This window comes from Myxine glutinosa, chromosome 6 (assembly GCF_964187855.1).
Source record: "Myxine glutinosa chromosome 6, kmMyxGlut1.1, whole genome shotgun sequence".
NCBI lineage: Eukaryota > Metazoa > Chordata > Myxini > Myxiniformes > Myxinidae > Myxine > Myxine glutinosa.
Window position 1 is genome coordinate 153,805,354 of NC_136266.1, and position 25,577 is coordinate 153,830,930.

At 41.2% G+C, this 25,577-nt stretch overlaps 2 protein-coding genes across 2 annotated transcripts in view; one reads left to right on the plus strand and one right to left on the minus strand.

Annotated features, from left to right (window-relative positions):
• The first annotated feature begins 2,225 nt into the window (after positions 1-2,225).
• On the plus strand, positions 2,226-2,880 carry TIMM10 (translocase of inner mitochondrial membrane 10). Its single transcript, XM_068101158.2, has 2 exons — positions 2,226-2,379; positions 2,472-2,880. Exons 1-2 carry the CDS (start codon positions 2,309-2,311, stop codon positions 2,665-2,667), a joined length of 267 nt encoding a protein of 88 aa, XP_067957259.2. The 5' UTR covers positions 2,226-2,308; the 3' UTR covers positions 2,668-2,880.
• A 2,503-nt stretch (positions 2,881-5,383) lies between these two features.
• PITPNB (phosphatidylinositol transfer protein beta) overlaps positions 5,384-25,577 on the minus strand; it is a 33,758-nt gene continuing 13,564 nt past the window's right edge. The window contains exons 5-11 of the mRNA XM_068118759.2: positions 23,636-23,643; positions 21,363-21,437; positions 21,074-21,157; positions 20,873-20,950; positions 11,227-11,337; positions 5,815-5,937; positions 5,384-5,665 (exon numbers count right to left, since the gene is read on the minus strand). Coding sequence (XP_067974860.1) covers positions 5,615-5,665; positions 5,815-5,937; positions 11,227-11,337; positions 20,873-20,950; positions 21,074-21,157; positions 21,363-21,437; positions 23,636-23,643 — 530 coding nt within the window. The 3' untranslated portion in view covers positions 5,384-5,614. The remainder of the gene's footprint in view (positions 5,666-5,814; positions 5,938-11,226; positions 11,338-20,872; positions 20,951-21,073; positions 21,158-21,362; positions 21,438-23,635; positions 23,644-25,577) is intronic.

A 25,577-nucleotide genomic window follows, 5' to 3' on the forward strand; every position in this document is an offset into this window, starting at 1 on the left:
GTTTTTCCAAGATGGTACACGTACCACATGACCTATGACGTCATAATTATCACTAAAAATTCTACAGGAAGAGCACTCCACTCCAATGGTGAAAATTTATTGTCCATTGGACAAACAGTTAAATAAAAAAAATTCATACTGATCAGATGAAACGTTATACTTGTCGAATGACGTCATAAGGAGGCACCAATGACATCATCATTAACAAATCTTATTCCCAATGGAGAGTACTTGACAATGAACCATGTTAAAACTTTTTCCATTGAGTGGTTTCGGATATCGAGGTGCAATTTTTTCGGTTTTTCCAAGATAGCAGAAAGGTCCCATGGTCGTCGTCATCCCCTCCCATGCATCCTTCATCTCCTCCCATGCATCCTTCATCCCCTCCCATGCATCCTTCATCCCCTCCCATGCATCCTTCATCACCTCCCATGCGTCCTTCATCCCCTCCCATGGATCCTTCATCCCCTCCCATGCGTCCTTCATCTCCTCCCATGCGTCCTTCATCCACTCCCATGCGTCCTTCATCCCCTCCAATGCATCCTTCATCCCCTCCCATGCATCCTTCATCCCCTCCCATGCATCCTTCATCCCCTCCCATGCATCCTTCATCCCCTCCAATGCGTCCTTCATCCCCTCCAATGCGTCCTTCATTCATTCCAATGCGTCCTTCATCCCCTCCCATGCGTCCTTCATCCCCTCCAATGCGTCCTTCATTCATTCCAATGCGTCCTTCATCCCCTCCCATGCATCCTTCATCCCCTCCCATGCATCCTTCATCCCCTCCAATGCGTCCTTCATTCATTCCATTGCGTCCTTCATCCCCTCCCATGCGTCCTTCATCCCCTCCCATGCATCCTTCAGCCCCTTCCATGCGTCCTTCATCCCCTCCCATGCATCCTTCATCCCCTCCCATGGTCGTCGTCATCCCCTCCCATGCATCCTTCATCTCCTCCCATGCATCCTTCATCCCCTCTCATGCGTCCTTCATCCCCTCTCATGCGTCCTTCATCCCCTCCCATGCGTCCTTCATCCCCTCCCATGCGTCCTTCATCCCCTCCCATGCATCCTTCAGCCCCTTCCATGCGTCCTTTATCCCCTCCCATGCGTCCTCCATCCCCTCCCATGCATCCTTCATCCCCTCCCATGCATCCTTCATCCCCTCCAATGCGTCCGTCATCCCCTCCCATGCGTCCTTCATCCGCTCCCATGCGTCCTTCATCCCCTCCCATGCGTCCTTCATCCCCTTCCATGCGTCCTTCATCCTCTCCAATGCGTCCTTCATCCCCTTCCATGCGTCCTTCATCCCCTCCCATGCGTTCTTCATCTCCTCCCATGCATCCTTCATCCTCTCCAATGCGTCATTCATCCCCTCCCCTTGATGGCTCTTTCACTTCTACTTTGCTGTTGCCTCTTGGTGTTTCCCCCTTTACATTTTCTTACCTTCCATTTTACTCTTACTCGTCCACCTACCTCGGTCATGCCTCCTCCATTATTCAATCTTCACTCATTCAATATCACCTGGTGTTGGCCTGATGGTTCGGGCGGCAGATTTGGGATCCTAAGGTAATGAGTTCGTAATCCCGTTGAATTAACGCCAGGTGGGGTTGACTCAGCCGAGGTCGGAAAAATGAGTAGCTACCAGATAACTGGTTATAGAGAGGCATTGCATCAGCGGCAGACGTGCCCACAGGAAAATGATGCAACCAGCAGCCGGGTGGCTGCACACGAACCACCCCCTCACTCATTCAATTATTCATTCCGTCGCTGTATGCACCAGCCAAGACCCATCTTCAATGCGTAATAAAGTCAACTCAAGTCCCCTCAAAAAGGGAATATAAACCGTCCAGCAGCTTCATGAAATGCTGCGATTATATTAATTGTCATTTCCCAATATGGTGGAGTTAATTAAAGCTGTCTGGGACCATGTTAACTGCAAAGAGGTTACGTTGATTTCCCTTCAGGATTTTCTTTAATTTTAATCTCGGTTTTTCAAGAAAAAATCCTTTGCCTTTCTGGTGAATATCCCCATTTATATTTTAGTTATTCTGACTATCAAGGATTATTGGATCATAAATGTGGAGAGAGTCATTTAATGACGGTGCACCGAGCGGTGTGGTTCCAATTATACCGTTGATGCGGCTGGTTTCCTTTATTGTGTTCTTCACATATACAATGGCGCGTTTTTCCTTTTGGACATTTTATTGGTATCAGAAGCAAATCCTTCGACGCTAATCCGAATCGTGGAGTGATTTGAATAATTGGAATTGAAGAATGTCAGACACCTTCCGCACGTGTTTCCGTGAACATGGATGTCGGCAAAATGCAGAATCTTGCGGCGGAGCTGGAGGTGGACATGATGGCGGATATGTACAATCGGTAATTGTGGACGATTCGCGCGCGATATCCTGTCACATTGCGTACATTCATCGCACGACTTGTTATATCCGCTGTGCTCTCACTTCCCCCAGGTTGACGTCCAGTTGCCGAAAGAAATGCATTCCCCCGGGTCCCAGGGAGGCTGAGCTTGGGAAGGCGGAGAGTGTCTGTCTGGACCGTTGTGTGGCCAAGTATCTTTCCGTCCACGAAACCCTTGGACGCCGCCTGGCCACGTTGTCCCAGCGAGACGAGGAATTGATGGCGGCTGCTGCACCAGCACAATCCTAAGACTTCCTGAACGAGAAGACTCCCTCCCCCTTCCTCACAACAAGTCCGTTACGTCATACGTCCATTACGTCACGCGCCTCGGTCTCGCGAGGGTCGATCCTATCACAGATTTTACGTCCATGTTTGTAAATCACGTGATTAGGTTTGAATTGAACATCGAGTTTGACTTTTGAGACTTACCTGGTGGAGGAAATAAAGTGTAAAATCGAACCTCCTATGGAATAAGAGCTGCAGTAAATTGACATATATATATATATATATATATATATATATATATATATATATATATATATATATATATATATATATATATATATATATATATATATATGTATATAGCTGGGGCTATCGTCGTAATAAATATCTCGAGCACCGAGTTATGGTTAAAAAAGGATATTTGTTTTTCCTTTATGCAAGGGTGTGGGATAAGGGATAAAGGAGAGCAAGTTTACAAACTTCCAAAGGGAATGGGGGAGGGGGGGGGGGGGGAGGAGGGGAGAGAGAGAAAATCAGGTGGAGATGCACAAGGAGGAAAACAATCGTACTATGTATGTTATATTTTCAAGTGTGTTTTTGTTTGTTTCTTTATGTGTTTGTGTGTTTATTTGTGTGTGTTTACTTGTTTGTTTATGTGTGTGTTTAATTCTGTGTATTTCTTTGTGTGTGTATGTGTGTGTGTCTCTCTTTATTTCTGTGTTTGTTTTTTGTGTGTGTATATGTTTCTGTTTATTTGTGTGTTTCTGTTTCTGTGTGTTTCTTTATGTGCGTTTCTGTGTGTGTGTGTGTGTGTTTGTATTTCTGTGTGTTTCTTTATGTGTGTGTGTGTTTGTATTTCTGTGTTTGTTTCTGTGTGTGTGTGTGTGTTTGTATTTCTGTGTTTGTTTGTGTGTTTCTTTGTGTGTGTGTTTGTATTTCTGTTTCTTTGTGTGTGTGTGTTTATTTCTGTTTCTTTATGTGTGTGTGTTTATTGCTGTGTGTTTCTTTATTTGTGTTTATTTCTGCGTGTTTCTGTGTGTGTGTGTGTGTGTGTGTGTTTCTTTGTGTGTGTGTGTTTATATTTATGCGTGTATCTGTGTGTGTGTGTTTATTTCTGCGTGTCTTTGTGTGTGTGTTTGTTTCTGTGTTTCTTTGTGTTTACTTCTGTTTGTTCATTTGTGTGTGCATGTGTGAGAATTTGTGTGTGTGTGTGTTTATTTCTGTGTTTTATTATTTGTGTGTGTTTTTACTTCTGTTTGTTTATTTTTGTGTGTGTATTTCTGTGTTTCTTTATGTTTGTGTGTGTTTATTTCTGTGTTTCTTTATGTGTGTGTGTGTGTTTATTTATGTGTGTGTGTGGTTCTTTGTGTGTGTGTGTGTGTGTGTGTGTGTGTGTGTGTGTGTTTGTGCTTCTTTATGTGTGTGTGTTTGTGCTTCTTTGTGTGTGTTTATTTCTGTGTGTTTATTTCTGTGTGTTTCTGTGGTTTGTGTTTCTGTGTGCTTGTGTGTGTGTGTTTATTTTTGTGTTTCTTTATTTGTGTTTATTTCTGCGTGTTTGTGTGTGTTTATTTTTGTGTGTGTGTGTGTGTATTTCTGTGTTTCTTTATTTGTGTTTATTTCTGCGTGTTTCTGTGTGTGTTTATTTTTGTGTGTGTTTATTTCTGTGTGCTTCTTTGTGTGTGTGTGTGTGTGTGTGTGTGTGTGTGTGTGTGTGTGTGTGTGTGTGTGTGTGTATTTCTGTGTTTCTTTATTTGTGTGTTTTTACTTCTGTTTGTTTATTTTCGTGTGTGTTTCTTTGTGTGTGTGTGTTTATTTTTGTGTTTTTATTTCTGCGTGTATCTGTGTGTGTGTTTATTTCTGCGTGTTTGTGTGTATGTGTGTGTGTGTGTGTGTGTATGTATGTATTTGTGTGTTTCTTTATGTGTGTGTGTGCTTATTTCTGTGTGTTTCTTTGTGTGTGTGTTTATTTATTTGTGTTTATTTCTTTGGGTGCGTGTTTATTTCTGTGTGTTATTTTATTTGTGTGCGTGTGGCACAAAGACAATACATGACGGAATACATATGCACATCATATTGTTTCGCGATGCGATCAAAGATCCCTGCCACAGATCTTCCGATGTCCATGTTCCCTACTGTTGTTGCGCTTCCCTCTCTCTCCCCCTCTTATCTCCCGTTCCCTTTATTATATGTTATGTGTGTTAGCTCCAAAATGAGCCTCGACTTGGTATGCAAAAAAAACAAAACAAATAGTACGTTTTGTAAACATTTTTAGTCCTGTATTATGTTGTCGTTGTCAATTTCAAGACATTTTGAAATATTGCTTTCAGTTTGTTGTTTGCATGTTAAACAACATTCTCAAACAAGGATTTTAACAATCCTACCATGAGTGATAATATTGGAGTTACCATAAAGAAAATAGAGTTTAACACATAAACAAGGATTTTGCACTCGTGCGATTCTGCATTGTACTCCAAAGCTACACAAGCAAATCAATTCTGTAATTTGAACATACACTCAAGTAATCTTACTGCATAGGTGATATTATGAAGAGGAAATTTTTGTGGTGTTCATCGGGATAAAGTTTCAAAACAAAATCCCTGTTAATAATGCAAGATTGAGAGAAGATTGATTAAATGTCATCACATTGTCCACAATTACCAGCTGGTTCAAAAGCAAGTGTTTTTGCTTGAAAACTGAACGAGATAAACAGGTTGTACAATGCAAATGAAACATGTAGACCTTTTCATTCTGGGTTACTTTATTTGAAGACAGCTGGACGAAAACGATGCAAAGATGAGGCCACTGGATTCAAGTTGGAGGGCAGGAAGGAAGTCGAGGCAAAAAGCAGATACATTCGCAAACGTCAACAACAAGGAAGAAGGAATGAGGGAGACAGTTGGAATGCAAACATTTAAACTGTATTGAGGAAATGAGTTGTTCAGGCTCCAAGTTTGTGGAGATGCGTTTGGAATCAAGCCTCCTTCGCAGCTGATGTGCCTCGTACTTGCCCTTTCCTTCGCATCTACGCGGTGGGAAGGAAGGGGAGGACCCCACGCAATTTGACCCACTCACAAAATATCTTCAAAGAATTGCACTTGTTGCCAGCATTAGATTTCCAGGATTAGAAAGGCCACAAAGAAGCCAGCAATCTAATAGTTAACAACAAGATACCTCCTCAAGCTCCCTCTGTGTCTCTTCCTCCATCCGCCGAATATCATCCATGTTGAGGTCGATCCAGTGATCTATCCAGCAGAACAGCTGCCGATGAAAATTCGTAAAAATTCTCCGCTCTTGCTGTTGGCAAAAATCATTTGAAAGAGGAACAGCATGAGGTCGGCATATTATCGATCTTAACGCACAAGTTGGTATATTATGTTCACGAGCAGGTTTGCGATCGTTTCATAATGTATGCATTTCCTGGAATGACTTCATGGATTAAAAAATTAATTTTGTTAATTTTGCAAGGTTGCCAGTGCCATATATTTACGTTGTGCTCTGGGTGTTTTTGGATGACCTTAAAGACCATGTGGCATTGTTATCCCTTCCTAAAACTTTTTGATTGCAAGGGCTATGTTGGTTGTCTACAATAATAAAAGCACATACAGTCAGTCACGTGAAAAAGTAAGTACACCCCATGTAAAGTTTTGACTTTATCAACATATTTCAACATACAGCTATTTGATCTTCATTTCAAATATATTGATAGATAAAGGTGATATAATATAACAAATATCATGAAACATTTACATTTTGTAGTCCATTGTATAATTTAAATAAACATGAATGCAAATTTCGCATGTGGAAAAAGTAAGTACACCCTTGGCTCTAATAGGTGGTATTGCCCCCTTTGGCAGAAACAACCTCAAGTAGGCATTTCTTATAACTGTCTTCCAGTCTCTGACATCGACTGGGAGAAATTTTTGCCCACTCCTCCATGCAGAATTCTTTCAGCTGTGCGATGTTTGAGGGGTTTCTTGCATGCACAGCTCGTTTCAAATCCCCCCCACAACATCTCGATGGGATTTAGATCCGGGCTTTGACTTGGCCATTCCAGAACCCTCCATTTCTTTCTTTTCAGCCATTCCTTGGTGGATTTACTGGTATGTTTAGGGTCATTGTCATGTTGCAAGGTCCACCTTCGGTTGAGCTTCAACTTTCCGACAGATGCCAACAGCCTCTTTCTAATGGTTGACTCGTGCACTTTGACATCAACAGTGGCAAGAGCTACCTGTAGGTCCCGTGATGACATTCTGGGGTTCTTAGAGACTTCTTGCGGTCTGCTCTCGGACAACTTGCTGGGGCGGCCTGGCCTGAACAAGTTGGCAGTTGTTTGGAATCTTCTCCACTTGTAGATGATCTTCCGGACAGTCGAATGATTGATTTCAAATAGTTTGGAGATCTTTTTAAATCCCTTCCCAGACTCGTAGGCATCTATAACCTTCTTTCTGAAGGCCTCGGAGAGCTCTTTTGATCTAGGCATGGTGACGCCGCCCACTTCAACAACAAAGAGCAAACCAAACAATGTCTGAGGTTTAAATAAGACAGGTTCCTCCAAGATCCTCTCTAACGATGTTCTAATCATTTGCACCTGAGCGAGTGCACCTGATTCTAATTTTAGGTATTTGAAGTTGTGATAAATGTAGGGGTGTACTTACTTTTTCCACATGCGAAATTTGCATTCATGTTTATTTAAATTATAGAATGGACTACAAAATGTAAATGTTTCATGATATTTGTTATATTATATCTCCTTTATCTATCAATATTGTTGAAATGAAGATCAAATAGCTGTATGTTGAAATATGTTGAAAAAGTCAAAACTTTACATGGGGTGTACTTACTTTTTCACGTGACTGTACATGGGCCATCACAAGTACTACGTGCGAGCATGGTCCTTGTTAATCCGTGATGCATCGCCGGGGTGAAAAACTCATTGAATAAATATTTCAAACTCTGCATTGTCCAGTAGCATCCCACAAACAAGGCTGTGGGCATGTAGGCCTTTCAGTGTTCACAAACTCAAACTGAAAAAAAACAAAACAAGACGACGTCATGCAGAGCACGATACTTGCAAAATCCACCACCTCCCTCAAAAAAAAGGTTGCCATTGATCCATCAAATTGTCCATTTCATCAAGATTAAAATTGACAATCTTGATCAAAGCTTGGGTCAAGAGGACGAAAAGTGACGATTATTCAGATGAAAATTGATTTTGGAAGTTTGACCTTTGACCTAAAAAAAATAGTTGCTTTCCCAATTCAGTTACTCAATATACAAATGCTGTTAAATTTTCAAGTAAATCGGATGAACAATGGCGATTGTAGAAGTTTGACCTCCAGATGACCTTTGACCTTAAAATCGATAAGCTTCTCAATTGTGACGACCTCTACTACTTGGTGAAGTTTCATGACGATCGGTTTGGACCTGTAGGCGAGTGACAAACAGACAATAAAAACCGCATCTGACCAATATACTTGAAAAATCTTTGATTTTGCAAGTAACAAGAGTATGGAAGCACTTTTTGTTTCCAAATTACTGATGATCAATTTCTATATACGAGCCTCGATGTTGGAGAGAAATAAATAATTGCCTCAGCCCCTCTCCTTCCCCCCTCAGTCCCCCTAACTCTCATTGGCTCCTCCAGGATGCATGCGTGCTTCTTTATAAGCTTTGTTTTTCACAATTAAATAAACAAATATAAGAGACTAATCACAATACAAAGACCAAAAGAATTGGAACAAAAATTTGGACTCGTAAATGGAATACCATGCACATCTACACAAGTGCAGACATTCTTTGTAGGTTCATAAATGCATAACCTTCCATAAATATAGATGGCAAAGACAAAAGGGGCAGAAAAAGAGCATTAAATCAGGATGGAAAACTCAGCCAACCAAAGGCAACGTTTGTGACGTGATGCAGAACCTGATTCCAAAAAATCATTTTCCAAAAAATAAGAATCATTTTCTAAAAATTCCAAAAAACCATTTTCTTCCTTTTTTAACTGAACGAAATACGCAACAATAGATGAGAGCTGACTCACCATTCCTCTTGAAGGATGCTTACTTTATGATGAGTAATGAGATTAATTCGATCCAAATGCCAAACGAAAGTTTTTTCACAAAGGTAAATATAGGTACATCTATATGATGCAACATTTGTTACCAATAAGAATTCTTTCAATCTTCCCTTCAATCCCTTCTCCTCCTTCGCCTCGTTTGGTTTACTTAATGTTCAGATCAGAAATAGCGAGGAAAATTCTTCGAATCGAAACAAATCTCGAACATTTTCACATCTTCAATAACGATACGGACATGTGGTGCATCATGGGGTATATTGGGGCATCGTTGCATAAACCTCATCCTCATGGGAACTAAGAAGGAAGAGGAAGTAATACTTTTGGTGGGACAACAGAACGTTCATGGTCGTTCCCATTGAAAACGTTATACACGAGAGGTCAAAAGTTTTAGAACGCCTCAATTTTTCCAGTTTTTATTGAAATTTACACAGTTTAATGTCTCAATGTACTCTGAAATCAAGCTTAGAACAAATAAAGAATTGGAGATAAAAAATAAATCATAGAATCATTTTGTTTAACAAAATTTAATTTAAAATTTTCACTCGGCAAAGTGGCCACCTTTTGCAGATATAACCGCCGAACACACTCGTGGCATTCTTTCTACAATGGAAATCAAATATTGTTCGGGAAGTTCTTCCCAACGCTGTTGCAGAAGTTCCCACAAATGTGTTGCACTTGTAGGTTGCTTTGCTTTCACCCTTCTGTCCAGTTCATCCCAAACCAGCTCGATCGGGTTTAAGTCTGGAGACTGTGCTGGCCATTCCATGATTTGAAGCCTACCGTCTTGTTCTTTTCCTCGAAGGTAGTTTTGACATAGCCTGGAGGTGTGTTTAGGGTCATTATCTTGCTGTAGGATGAACCCCTGACCAACTATGCATATACCAGAGGGTATTGCATGGCGCTGCAAAATGCTGTGGTAGCCCTTTTGGTTCAGGGTGCCAGTCACTCTGTGCAAGTCGCTGACTGGATCCAGCAAAAGAGCCCCAGACCATCACGCTTCCTCCTCCATGTTTGAAAGTTGGTGTCACACACTGAGGAACCATCCTTTCGCCGACTCGATGGCGTACAAAAACCCTGCGTGATGAACCAAAGATTTCAAATTTTGATTCATCGGTCCATAAGACCTTCTTCCAGTCTTCAGTCGTCCACTGGCGGTGCTTAATGGCCCAGGCAAGCCTCTTTTCTTATTTTGCCATCTTAGCAATGGCTTTCTTATTTTGCCAACTTAGCAATGGCTTTCTTACTGCCACTCAACCTGTCAAACCTGCAGCTCGAAGTCTTCTCTTCACAGTTGAAACTGACACTTGCTTACTTCGACCAGTGTTAAGCTGTGCTTGAAACTGTTGTCTTGTAAGCCACCTATCACGCCAGCTGTTGACTCTCAGAAACTTTTCTTCTGATTCTGTTGTGGCTTTGTGTCTGCCAGACCTCTTCCTGTCAGAGTTTCCTCCAGTTTCCAATATACTACTTCCTGCAGTACAATATTGTCCAAATAATGCTTCCAAGGGTGTAATAAGTCTATTCCAATACTGCTTTTATACAGACAGGGGGTTTGTAATCAAGTAATCAGCAGAGGTTGGGACACCTGTAGGAATTGTTTGCATCAACTTTCAAGGCTTAATTTACTTACATTGCTGCAGAACAGCTGTAAGTTGTTAACCCATTACTTGTTCCCTGAAGAAAGTCCTTTTTTACAATATAACTGTGCAATTTACATTATTTTCCCGTTTTTGCTAACCTAAACTTTTTTAAAACCTCAAGCAGCTTACTGCTTACCTTTGTACCATTTCAGGTTATTCACTGGACATTAAACTGCGTAAATTTCAATAAAAACTGGAAAAATGGAGGTGTTCTAAAACTTTTAGACCGGTAGTATACAAGGATGAAATATCTCCCATCTCCCATATTTACGTCATTAGTGCAAGATCCCTCTACGAGTATCTTCCACAGCTGGATATTGGCCGAAGGTATCCCATTCGATTTGATCTTGTTTCCACACTTTATGAATTGATTTGTGAGATGTGAGTTGCACCGCTTTCAAGGTGGCATCGAGAGCGCCCGTTCAAAAGCAGTTACCTATGAAGATAGTTACGGGACTTGTGGTCCTTGTAGTGGCAGTTTGATGGTACCTGAGCGTGCCGGGATTTCAATCCAGCTATAATGGAGAAGCGGAAATGCATCCCTCAGACTACTTGAGGATTAATACTAGAATGATTGGGCACACCTGAGAGGTTGAGTACATTTTGGTTGGCATTGCTTTCAATGGCATGGTCGTCAATGCAGTTTTCTCAGACCAAAGCTTAATCTTCTCTTACCTCGTTTCATACAACCAAAGCAATGATTGGCCAGTGCCATTGGGACCTTTTGGAAAAGATTATAAATAAATAAATAAAAAGGCCAACCGAGTGAAAACTGCTTGTTTAAGAATGATGAAAAATAGTAGCAAAACAAGTGTTAAAGGAGAGAATGTCGATTACATGTTTTGTCTATTACGTAGAGAGCACCTTGTGTATCAAGCTTTCCACCTTGTTCTGTAAACCCCACCACTTGAAATTCACCGTCACCAACTTGTAGGCACACATGTGTGGCTTCTCTGATTCACTAGCCAGCTCTTTCTGGAGAACAAATAAAGGGACACCATAAGTATTTGGGTAGGAGCCACTGCGCACAGAGACAAAATACAAAGGGAAAGATTATGACCAGCTATCTACTTGGCTGTGGGACAAATTCCACACCGCGTCGTTCCGTTCAGAAGTACAGGATAATATGGTTGTGATAAATCATCAATGTTCCCGCGTTTTTCTTTTGCACATAAATTAGATTATCGGCACCGCTTCCTCCCTAATGATGTCTATCGGCAACGTTGATAAAGTCAGTCGAGACCGGTCTTTCACCTGTCGATCCAATATGGCAGCGTCCATACAATGTTGTTCACACGTCATGCTAGTTGAAAATGGCCCTGTTACAGAATTTTCTGCCATTGATTTCCAAAGATTTCCCAAAAATGGAAGATTTTAAATGGTATAAAGATAAATGACGAATCTACTTTCAAACCACGTCCCAGTTCTCATCGAAAGTGTTACGCATGGTAAACACTGAACACCCACAATAACTTGCCTCTTTTAACCTTGGTGTTTTTAACTTAGGTTTTTTAACCTAGGTTTTAGCTCTTACATGAGCCTCAATCTTGTATACAAAAAAAAAAACTAGAACACCACTCAGTAAAGCGCATACTCCCGCCATGGGTTTAGTTGGAATAATACGTTTTGTTTAACATCCCCTCTCCCCAAAACAATAAATGAAAAAGAAAGTAGGCCCTAACTGTCAGAGAATTTATTTTGATATATCTCGGAATTAGAGGAGAAAAACATCATTTAAGAATAAGAATAAAAGCTTTAATGCAGTAAAACAGAAAAAATCTTTCCCAAAAAAATTCCTGGATCCGGAATAATATCCTGAGCTTCACCAAAAACTAATCAATTCTTCCTCATCCCAATGGCAATCATCCAACCAACTTTCATCCAAATCCGTTCAGAACTTTTCCAGATATCTTGTTCACGAACACACGAACATACACACACATGGACGGACACGATCGAATGCATTACTCCCTGGTGGGAGTAATAAACCTGAAAATCACAGAGCCAGAACCAGAATTATTTATTTGGTTTGGGAAGCCCACGTGAGGTTTCTTCTTCAGCCTCTCACAACCCTGGGTGAATATGCGATCTTTTAAAAAAAAGTTGGAATTTTGCCAAATCTGTTTTATTCATTTGTTAATATACCTCAGCCATTGACAAATCTGGAACTAAGTCTTTATAAGTTCATCAAATACTGACACCGCGAATGATATTCGCTGAGCTAAATGTTATCTCTTTTGAGGTAAAAAAAAAACCCCCAAAAAACCAGTTTTAAAGCATTATACATATCAAATGATACATTTTATGAAACAGGGAAACCTAATACACACTTTGGTGGTTTTAAAATGACAGAATATGTCTTTATTAGAAAAAAAAAAATGAACATTGAAGACGACGCTGCTAAAAAAATACACCGCTCTAACGCATAACCACGAGTTTAAACTACATTTACAACAAATATGAAAACTATTTTCATATCACAATGTTAAATATAGAATATATAGAAGATAATGTAAAAAAAAAAAATGAGCCCTATCTTCCAATGGTAAAAATATCCTTAAAAAAATTGCTGGATCGGGAATAATATCCTGAGCTTCATCAAAAACTAATCAATTCTTCCTTATCCCAAGGGCAATCATCCCACCAACTTTCATCCAAATCCATTCAGAACTTTTCCAGATATCTTGTTCACAAACACACGAACACACGCACACGCGCACACATGCACACGCGCACACACACACACACAAACACACACACACATCCACACACACACACACACACACGAGTGAATGCATTACTCCCTAGCGGGAGTAAAAAAAGGTGTGTAGAAAGGTACCTGTGAGTATTACTGATGATAACTACAATGTGTGAATTATAGAGGTAGAAAGTTATGCTGCCTAGCCTGGTGTTGGCTTAGCGGTTAGGGTACCGGCTTGGGATCCGAGGATCCTGGGTTTTTTAAGAGATTAGAGGGGGCGGGCAAAAGGAGTGCGTGGGAATGCCGGGAATCTAAGCAGAAGAGGTGTTCACGCTCATTGTAGTTCGCCGTTCATGCCTCATTAGTGTTTGTGGCTCATTTGTACAGGTGAGAAAGGTACAAGAACAAAAAAGCAGAATTTTTTCACATGATTTTAAAAGGTTCAAAATTAATTTTCTTTATTTTCTTTCAAATCCTATCGGATAAAACACTATATCATCTATTTATTATGAAAGCAAAGATGGTAGAATTCCCCTTTAGAAGGCTGAGGGCTAATGTGACATGGCGCTTCATGGAGGGGAGAAGCCACATGACCTCAGTGTCTTCCTGCTGATCGCCATCTTAGCAAAATCTTGAGAAGTCGAACTTGTAAAATTCCCCTTCACCCCAGTGTCAGGATTGTCCTGTGATCGATGTTATCATCACCGCGGAGCTCTCGTTCTCTCTGCTTCCATCTTTGCAGGGTTAGCATGCTGAGGTTGCCGTTTTTCTTCTCTTTTTAGCTCACCTGGAACGAAGTTCAGGGGAGCTTATGCGATGGAGCGTTGTCCGTCCGTCAGTCCGCCCGTCCACCCGTAAACACTTGAAACTTCTTCTCCGAAACCGCTGATGGCATTGCGACCAAATTTGGCACAAATTATATTTGTTGTATTGTGACTAAAGTTTGTTCACGGCATTAAAGGAATCGGGGTCGAAGGTGGTCTATGGGGGGCTTTCTCCCCAAAATAGGTATTTGCTTTTTTTCTCAGAACCTACGCACACAATTTCGATGAAACTTCACCACAACCTTCATCATCCGTGATGTACCAATGTTTGTTCAATGCATTTGAAAAATTGGGGTCTGAGGAGTTACACGGGGTGGGGGGATTGCCCCCCAAAATAGGTATTTTTTTTGTTTGTTTGTTTAAAGTCTTATGATTAATGTTGGTATGATTTTACATGGTGCCCTGTCTTCTAGCAACCATTGCCATTGGTTTAAAATACCTTTATTCAGTGCAGAATACTGTTTATTCTACCAGGTGAGCACCAGGGGTATTGCCCCTATGTTTTTATCCTCTTAACGTGAGAACATGGAAGTGATATTGCATTTATGCTTTTGGAATACTTCTGGCATCTTATGGAATAAGTTGGGCCAATTTTTATACAATTTATCAAAGATTCATTTTTTTTACATCATTTCCACAATTTTTTGAAAACAAAACAAAGGCAGAAAACAAAACATTGACTGTTGACTTGCAAATGTATTGTACCTAATTTGATTTGTAATAAAGTTATTTCATTTGGCTTTGTGTTTAATTCAGCATGTGAGTTGCGAGGGGCGGCAATTTAACACCTCGCCCGAGCATCATTTTTCCTCAATACGCAACCACCACTCAGCCTATCATCCTTCCGAAGTTGGAAAATCGAATACCAGCTTACTGGGATGAATGTGCCGGTGTGTGCCCTGGTTTAGAATAGGTCCTGCGTGTTGGTAAGAGGCGACTAAATAGTTGGCGTCAGGAAGGGCATCCGGCCATAAAAAACATTGCCTCAAAAAGGAAACCATGATTGTCATGGGGCCCACAAGGAAAACCCCCACTCAAGCAGGGATAAAAATGGACTTAAAAAGGGAATTTTTATTTTTATTTTAAAGTTATGCTGCCTCGAGACTTATTCTGTTGACCGACTAACTCGTTTCATATCATCAAAAACAGCAGGCAGTCATTATATTACAAATGTCTTCCTATATGTTTCAGGTTCACTGACAAAACCAAGATGGAGATAACAGAGAAGTATTTGGGCAAATCCAGCAGGGCTACCTTTAATCTCACTAACTCCGAAAATAACAACAAGAAGGAATTTTGACGCAAGAGGAGGTCATTCGGCCCTTCATGCATGTGCTACACCAACACCAGACCAAACAAGCTCCCCCAGCTGTCTGTGCTCTGTCCCCCAAATACTCCATGTCACACAAGATCTGCCAGCTACCCTCTTCTAGTGAAACTGCCAAAATAAAGACTCTGCTCACCTTCACTCTTTCCTCCTACCTCTGGAACAAACTCCCTCACTCTCTTCAATCCCACTCCTCCCTCCAGGTCATTACAACAGCTGTTCACCACCATCCAAAACCTCCATCTTTTCTATCTCCTCTCCCCCTTCCCACCCCATTAATACACCCCAAATCCACCCTTTTTCAAATTCCGACTTCTTTCCTGAAAGTCTTAGTAGTGTCCATTTGTTTTATGCCATGTACATTGGACACCCCCCCCCCCCCCCCCCCAACCACAGATCTACCGATGTCCGTTCTCGACTGTTGTTGTGCTTCCCTCTCTCTCCCCCTTTTGTCTCACGGTCCCTTTATACGTTTTATGCATACCTGTTTTGCGTTTTTAGTGCTCACTCTTCCACGAGCCTCGACTTTGTATATATATATATACGTATATATATATATATATATATATACATATATATATATATACATATATATATATATATATATATATATATATATATATATATATATATATATATATATATAACTATAATTCACCAAATGTCCGTCCGTCCGTCTGTCCGTCCGTCCGTTCGTTCGAAGGAACCGCAAAAACGGCTGAACCGATCGCAACGATATTTTGGGTGGGTAATCCTGGGACCCCTTGGAGTAAAATAGGCTATATTGTTTTTCCAAGTTTTCCAATTTTTCAAATTTTCCAAACACGATCGAATAATATTTACCGATATGAACAGTGATGTGGCTTTTATTGAAATTCTACAAATACTGTTTAGATTTTGATGAGGATTATGAACCTGCCGCGAATGCGGAAGTGGACAGATGACGTCAATGAGCGGGTTTGATAATATTCCAATACAACCGTCATTCAATCGTAATGTTAAATCGTTAAACGTTAATCGTGTTAATCGTGAAATCGTTAAGTATCAATTGATGATTGGAATTGAGTGAATACAATTACGATTTTGAATTCGTAATTGTGTTCACCCAACTGTACGGAACTTCACATCAGGATTTAAATATTTGTTTATGTCACGAATGTTGTTAAAAGTTAATTTTTTTATATTAATGTTATTTAATTTGTGATTGAAGTTATGCTGTTTGGAATGAAAAAAGAGATATCAAGTTCAAGTGAATGATGAAATGCCGTGATGGTTTCTACTTTCTAAACGTGAAATTCGCGGATCGCCATATGATCCACCACACGGTAAGCCGGGTTGCCCCGTGATTTTTAATCATTTTACATAATTAATCTATTTTAGGGGGAGTGTAACCCGGGTTCGTGTGATAGGAAAATCCTTTGTGTCCCAAAGGATTTTCCTATCATGCGAACCCGGGTTACACTCCCCCTAAAATAGATTAATTAATTATGTAAAAAGATTAAAAATCACGGGGGCAACCCGGGTTACCGCGTGGTGGATCATATGCAAATTCGCAATTGACTCAGTATAGAACAAACGTACCCCTTTGTTTGTGAAAGGGTACGTTTTTCAAGGAAGTCCTTCACGAACTTGCTGCCCATGTCCGACGTACGACTGAAGGTGCTACAGGAATGTGGAATTTATTGGTTTCATGCTTTAGCATTCACCGTTTCTGCATTGTCTGTTTGCTTCTGGCCTCCCACCCGTGCTAAGCACGGGTACCTCACTAGTATAATCACCCTCACCAGAGGAGAGGGTATTGCATTTGAGTCCATTTCTTTGTTTGTCTATTTGTCTGGTTGTCTGTTTGTCCGCACAGAATAAATATGTTTTCTCTGCAACCGTTGGTCCGATTGACAGGAAATTTTCACCATCTATCTATAATTCCAGCAATCTGTGTGTGTGTGTGTGTGTGTGTGTGTGTGTGTGTGTGTGTCTGTGTGTCTGTGTGTCTGTGTGTGTGTTTGTTTGTTTGTCTGTGACCGCTGTTTCTCGACAACCACGGGTCCGATATACTTTAAACTTGCCAGGTATATTGCTGGGGACCCGAGGATGTGCCTTTTCAAGGTTTCATATTAATCGGACAAGTAGTTACCGAGCTATGTCCAAAAAACGATTCAACCAATCAGAGAGCAGCGAGCTATCACGTGTGCCGAACGTGCCGAACAGACTCTGCCTCGGACGGCACATTTGAGAGCGTATTCATTTATTTCACGTTGGCAAACTATGTTGGCGTTAAACTATGTTTTAAAACTAATTAAAACTAATTTGCCATTCTTTCGCTTTCCTGCGCCTTTGTGCACGCTATGGCGATTTCTTTACCAAACTCCGCAAGCCGTTCGCTTTGGACCAAACCATTTCATATAAATAGAGGGGGGGGATTGTCACCGTACTCGCAAGCCGTTCGCTTTGGACCAAACCATTTCATGTAAATAGAGGGGGGGGATTGTCACCGTACTCGCAAGCCGTTCGCTTTGGACCAAACCATTTCATGTAAATAGAGGGGGGGGATATAATTTTAGATATAGATATAGTACGGGCATGCCCTAGTAGGTACAACTCCACCTGTATAATTTTTAATGATAATTATGACGTCGTAGGTCACGTGGTTCGGCCGCCATCTTGGAAAAATCGAAAAACTTTGCACCTCCATATCTCAGAAAGTGCTGAATAGAAAAAATTGAGACATGGCTCATTGTAAAGAACTCTCCATGGGGAATAAAATATGTTAATGATGATGTCATGGGTGCCTCCATTATGATGTCATAATTCGACAAGTACAAAACTTCATCCAATCAAGATGAAATTTCTTGAGCGCCATGTCGGCATAAACTGGTGGAGCAAAAAATAATTATGACGTCATCGGTCACGTGGTTCGGCCGCCATCTTGGAAAAAACGAAAAACTTTGCACCTCTATATCTCCGAAAGCGCTGAATAGAAAAAATTGAGACGTGGCTCATTGCAAAGAACTCTCCATGGGGAATAAAATATGTTAATGATGATGTCATAGGTGCCTCCATTATGACGTCATAATTCGACAAGTTCAAAACTTCATCCAATCAAGATGAAATTTCTTGAGCATAATCTAGGAATAAATGAGTTTAGGAAAAAAATAATGATGACGTCATCGGTCACGTAGTTCGGCCGCCATATTAGTCTTAACAAAAAAGCCTTAAAAACCACTGAAAATACATCTTGGCGAGAGTTTGCAATCTCCGATTGCTCTTTTTCTTGTTAATATTGTAATTCATCTCAGGCGACAGACCCAATCCTAATGGGGGGAGGTGCCATAGAAGCAAACAAAATAATATTTAAACCTAGTTTGAGGATTCGAATTATAATCAGCTTGACATGTTATGCAAGAATGACGTTTGATGGTCGTATCAATGGAGCAATTGTACAGATGCTCTCCCTTGCATTGATTATGGCTGATTAGTACATCCTTTGTTTTCAGGAGGTTTGCTACTCAAAGCAGCTGTGATTCTTGGGGATGAGAAGCTCCTCCAAGTTCGAGGGAAGGACATGGTTGCTATTGATGTGCGGTACCATCGGTCATGTTACAAGGACCACACAAATGTTGTGATGAAGCAGAAGTAGACCAATGAAAGGAGTAAATTTATTTATGGGAAAGCCTTTGCAAAGTTCTTTCAGACAGTAATTGAAGATGGGATCCTGAAAGGCGAGCTCCTCCTTATGAACAGATGAAAGGGGATGTCCATTGAGATAGCCCGATAAATTTGCCACAGTGAGGCAAGTAGCTTTTGTTCGGTTTACCTGAAAGGGAAACAGGTGGTGCATCAACCTCAGCTCCAGTTTATAAGGCCCACCGGCTGAAATGTCTATAAGATCGTATATGCATCCAGTCAAGAGAGTTCCCGTTAACCACTGGGAGTCATCCGAGACCAGTGGTACGGAAGGAACTTTTGAAGATGATGATTCGGTTGACCCGCATGCCTGGATAAACGAGAATGTTCGCTTGTTTTATCTCTCTGCTATGTGCATGGAACGGGTTTTAAATAAAACCAGAGGGATGAAGGACAAGTGACCTCCGACTATTTTTGATGTTGAGATGGCCTCTGTGGAACAATGATTTCACCAAGGAGATGTCGTCATGACATGTAACCACAAACGCAACACTACAGTGTGTGCGATGACATATGTTCTGACCTTGAAGAGTTTGTCTGTGCTCTGTATAACTGGGCTAAATGCACCGACACCAATGAAGCCAGGTATAGCGTATTCGCTGTGAAATATCGAGTTGATAAGGCACTCCCCCCAAACAAAGATTGCCAGACATAACATTTCTTGCGAGTAGATTACCAGCATGTGGCATATCGCCGGTGTCTACACACCAGATTTTTAAAAATTTTCTATATGAAAACTGAACAATGAAAGTCTTACGATTCTCTGGATGTCCCAAATTCTGGCCCCACTGAGTGTTCTGCAAAATGTACATTGTGAATGCTCGACTACCTGGACCTGTTCTTGCATTAAAGCAGGTCCCCCCTGCACAGACCTTTGTGTGTGCAATGACTGTTCCAATAGTCAGAAACAGTTGACCATCGATAATGATGATTCTGGAGATGAATCATGTGATGAGGATTCAATGCAAATGAATGAATATGAATATGAATGATCGTTTTTTTTTAAGGCCATTTTCCCCGCTAGAGCAGGGGTTAGCCTTGCGGGCCCCATGACAATCATGGTTCCCTGTTTGAGGCAAAGTTTTTTTTTTATGGCCGGATGCCCTTCCTGACGCCAACCCTGAGTCGCCTCATACGATGCGCAGGGATATGGTGTACCTATTCTAAACCGGGGTACACACCGGGATCATTCATCCCAGCAAGCTGGTACTCAATTTGCCGACCTCGGAAGGATGACAGGCTGAGTCAACCCCCCTGGCGTTAATTCAGCGATCAAGCGGGATTCTAACCCAGGATCCTAGGATCCCAAGCCGGCACCCTAACCGCTAAGCCAACACCAGGCTAATGCATTTTTGCACCAGGCAACACCATGCTAAAAATGCAAATGCATTTTTGATTTTTCATCTGCGCTCATGTCAGTCTTGATAACGGCATGTCGTTTGGTAGGTACTTGCTTAAACTTTGTTTACATTATGTTTTCCCCAAGAACATTTAATGTGCGAGTCGTTATTTAGATAGCAAGTATTATTTCACAAGCACAAAATGTTGAGCAATTTAACAAGGAAGTGTTTTCAAATCATTGAGGAAGTTACCACAAACTCCCCTAGATTGGATATTGAGGACAAGCTGTGAAATACAAACTTGATGACATCATAGCTCATTAGTGTATTATCCAATGGGTGGTAAAATAGCATTTTTGGATTCAGCGTATCTGAATTATATGAGATTGGTGCTTTCCTGGAGAGGAAGCACCATTCGTGTCCCTGGATTGGATACAAGTATTGAGCTGCAGTATGCAAATTTAATGACGTCAAAGCTAATTGATGTGCAATCCAATCGGCGAGAACATTGCATTTTTGGACTCGGCGTAGTCAAATTACGGAATAAGCATAATTTCGAGGTTGCTTAAAAAATGTCACGAAACACATTTTAGAGGCTCCTTCAGATTTTGGCCCACGGCCTACATCAGCTAACCTTCCAATCGGGTGTCAGAGGGCCTCGGTCGATTTTCTCAGAGCGGAATAATGCAGGATCTTCATCAGTTTTATAGTCCTGAAAAAAGAAAAAGACAAATTATTGAATGGGGAAGTGTGCAAAGGTCATGTGGGTGGGAGGTAAGAGGGCAAAAAAAAAAAGGTGACAGAGGCCGAGCAAATCGAGCGAGAGCTCATTTACCGAATGTTGAACTTGAGTTCTATCAGCTATGTCTATGTTCACAATCTCAACCTCTTTGTACTTCTCCGCATCCAACCCATGTACCTATGGAAAAAGGAAATGTTTGGGGTGGAGACTGGAGAGGTGGATTGAAGCAATCATGCGTGAGGGGGAGAGTAAAGGTAAAACATAAAACAACAAAGAAGAAACATCTGAGAGGGGAAAACAAAAGGTGTAAAAACAAGAACGTCTCATGATAATGAGGATCATACGAGATGAGGAAGTGTTTAAAAAAAAGGAAATCTCTCACATTGTCATTGTTACCCATGTCTGACTTGTGCCAGGTCTCTATCTTCAAAAAAAAGGAATCTTTCATGTATTCATTCTGAAAATAACAATGAACAACAGTAAGAGGATATTCATCAAGATGTTTCAACATGACCAATTAGATTCAAAATGCATATTGATCGATTTTCATGACAATGGTGTTTTGTTGTAAATCCTATTCAATTACAATGAGAGTGAAGTTGATGGTGCGCCATCGCAAATCCACACCCATCCCAGCAAAAGCAAAGTTGAAAGATGGCGAAAAGTTCCACCGGGAATGACTCGATATCAAGTTTTGAGTTAAGTTTTTTTCCCCGTTTTGACCCCTGTGAACCAACGTCCCCACCCCCTGGAACATGAACCGGGGGTCAAATCCAAAAAGTGGTCACATATTTCATGTATCCCCCCAAGGTTGATTGCATACACAAACCTTCATAAAAAAATGTTTAAAACGTGCCCGTAATTGCATTGTTCGGTATTTGACCTTTTGACCCCTTACCCCAGAGGGCAGGGCTGAAAATGACACTGCTCTTGCACCTTCTTGCCATGTGGTGATAATAACATCAGAACTGTCAAGTTTGGTGAATTTCTGCCCAACTGTTTAGGAGTAGATAGCACGACGGACGGATGGACAGACAGACAGACAAAGCCGATTAAAATATCCCCCCCGTTTTGGTTTTTTTTCCAATTAAGTATCGCCATAATTATTTTGATTGTGAAAGGGTATGAGTGTCGTTCATTGTTATCTCCACACATGAGTTTCAGAAGGTGGAACGGAGCCCTCTCAGGTCTGAAAATATCCACCTTCGTGTGTGTGTGTGTGTGCATGTGTGTGGGTGCGTGTGTGCGTGTGTGTGTGCATGCACATGTATTAGATAGCTGTTTAGCGATTAGCACACAAGTCTAACATCTCAAAAGTTAAAAAAAGTAAACTTTTCGAATTGCTTTCTTTCCAAGTGACAAACTATAACTTTTCAGACATCTCAAAAGTTACAAACTCCCATAATCTATCTATAATTCCAGTAATCTCTGTGTGTCTGTGTGTGTGTCTGTGTGTGTGTCTGTGTGTATGCGACCGCTGTTTCTCGACAACTACCGGTCCGATATACTTGAAACTTGCCAGGTATATTGCTGGGGACCCGAGGATGTGCCTTTTCAAGGTTTTAAATTAATCGGACAAGTAGTTACCGAGCTATGGCGATTTCTTTACCAAACTCCGCAAGCCGTTCGCTTTGGACCAAACCATTTCATGTAAATAGAGGGGGGGGATTGTCACCGTACTCGCAAGCCGTTCGCTTTGGACCAAACCATTTCATGTAAATAGAGGGGGGGATTGTCACCGTACTCGCAAGCCGTTCGCTTTGGCTTTGCGAATGGACCAAACCATTTCATGTAAATAGAGGGGGGGGATTGCCACCGGACCAAACCATTTCATGTAAATAGAGGGGGGGGATATAATTTTAGATATATATATAGTACGGGCATGCCCTAGTTGACACAAAAGGCACAACTTTGTTTGCATGCACATTAGCAAGATAAAATATTTCATGCAACAACAACACATGTATGTAGAGCTCGTCATTATGAGAGTATTCACTCGTGTGCACCTTGTACTTGTCTCACATTTGTTTGGGCCAAGTAATTCGTCACTTGCCTTTTTTTTGTGTGTGCGCACAGTCAATGCTCGTGGAAGAGCTTGTGCACTCAACGGATCAGGACGTAACACGACAAAATGAACAGTAGAGAGAGGAAGGAACAGCAATAGCAAAGATGAAGGACAAGACAGGGAGACTTGGACAAGCTATGCGTGTGGAAAAGAATTGGGGTTAGGAGAGGATGCATGAGGTGGACAAGATGGATACGGAGGGAAATGTCAGGAGGGAAATTGGATATTTGAAAGGAAGGATTTGGGTGCGTTTAACGGGGGTGAGATGTTCAACAACAAAAAGAAAGTTCAACAACAAGAAAATTAAAATAATCAAACAAATCACACCACTTTGAAAATAAACCCACAGATTGTTTTACAGGACTACAAAATACATTTCATTCACAAACCAATAAATCCCATTTGGATTTATTCCCAATAAATCCCAATAAATCCCAAATTGCTGAGAAATTATTACAATACCATATTATGATTAACGGGTGTTTGATAACTTTGGATAAAGGAATGATGGGTCCAAGGCAATGGTCTAGCTCTGTTCCGAGTTATTGTAATCCCATCAGTGTAGTGTGTACAAATGAGAATACACTCACCGTTATAACTTCACACATCGATCAACATGGATGTCACATACGGGAGGGAAGGGGCGCACATACATTCAAGTGAGAACAAAGAATAATTCCCATAAAACTTAAACTCCAGCAGATGAATTGCAGTACTCATACCAAATTAAATATCAATGGAATTTCCAACACCAATCAGAACTTAACAAATATATTTTCTTTATATATTTAAGTGATGACAAAGAATGAGGCCAAATAGTAGGCTTCACGAATCTGCAGATAACACAAAGCTTGGAAGTAGAATTGATATCGCATTCAGGAAATACAAGGAATTTTAACATGAGGCCATTCATTTGGCCTGTCATGCCTGCATTATATCAATAAATTATTTAAATGTACTAGTATATGGGGTTTGGAAGGGGTGCGGGGGGGGGGGGGGGGGGGGAAAGAGGCCAGTGGGACGTCACAAATAATATACATATACCTGGGGATAATTAATTAGGTGAGAGCCCTTCAATATGTTCTTCATTATGTTCAATATGACGTTCCCTTCAATATGTGACTTTTAAAATTATGTATGAATGCTAAACGAGGCTTTTCCCGCATGCACTGTATGTGTGTTTACACTGACTCGGTTATGCTCGACGAGCACTTTTAACCTGCCATTACTAGCGTGTAATATGTGGTTCAAATAATCTTTTAAACATAATTTTCAGTGTTTTGATGAAAGAGTGGAAATTTCAAAATGGTTCACCACAATTTTTCTGTTCCTGGATGCAAATCAGTCGCGAGAAATATAGGAATGCGATAAATATCCATGAATGAGAGGTGTCGAGGTGGTACAATTTTCTGTCGATACACAAGCCTGGTGTTGGCTCAGCGGTTAGGGTGCCGGCTTGGGATCCTAGGATCCTGGGTTCGAATCCCGGTCGATCGCTGAATTAATGCCATGGGGGTTGACTCAGCCTGTCATCCTTCTGAGGTCGGCAAATTGAGTACCAGCTTGCTGGGATGAATGATCACGGTGTGTACCCCGATTTAGAATAGGTACACCGTATCCCTGCGCATCGTAAGAGGCGACCAAGGGTTGGCGTCAGGAAGGGCATCCGGCCATAAAAACATTGCCTCAAACAGGGAACCATGATTGTCATGGGGCCCGCAAGGCTAACCCCCACTCTAGCGGGGAAAATGGCCTTAAAACGATAATTCATTCATTCATTCACACACAACGGGTGGCCATGGATATATAAAACATGCATACACACATCTCCTTTTACCAAAAGATGCAAAAATCTTGTACAATTTATCTTGTGTCCCCGGAACCAAACAAACGATATATTTATAAAAGCCCTCACAGCTCCCACTCCCTCCAATCCCCCGAAAACATGTAATATCATCATGTCAAAAGTTGGTTTTAAACTTTCCCTGTGCATTCAACACTCCTGGCATGATCTTCCCATCGGTGCTCTGAAGCACCAAAACCAGGTACAGTGTTTCCCTGAGGGAATTCTGCCTGGTACATTTTGCTCTCACGTGAATAATAGCTGGCATAAGCTTTGTATATATTCATGTCGTGAAGATTTCCTTTGTCGAAGAGTCAGTAGCTATTGCTCTGGTGGTAATGATGACAGCATCGTCTTTCCAATTGCAGACCTCCGTTAAATAAATCACCAAGCCTGCCCTGATCACAGGGGCAGTCCCGTAAGGTCCAAAGTCCATTCACTGGGGGCGATCCATCGGGGGTTTTGGTATAAAGCACCCGTCTACAATCCTTGGGGCTTTGCATCGGCCCACATATTTGGGATTTTGCAATAAGGACCGCATTTGGGACCGCTTTTGCTGTGTGGAGGCACATCCCTTTCTTTGAGGTATTTTTTGCAATATTTTAAAATTTTGTAAGCCAATTTGTATCTCACACGCATGATATACGAAAACATGCCCCGATCAACATTGCTGCTAAGGGAGTATGTGC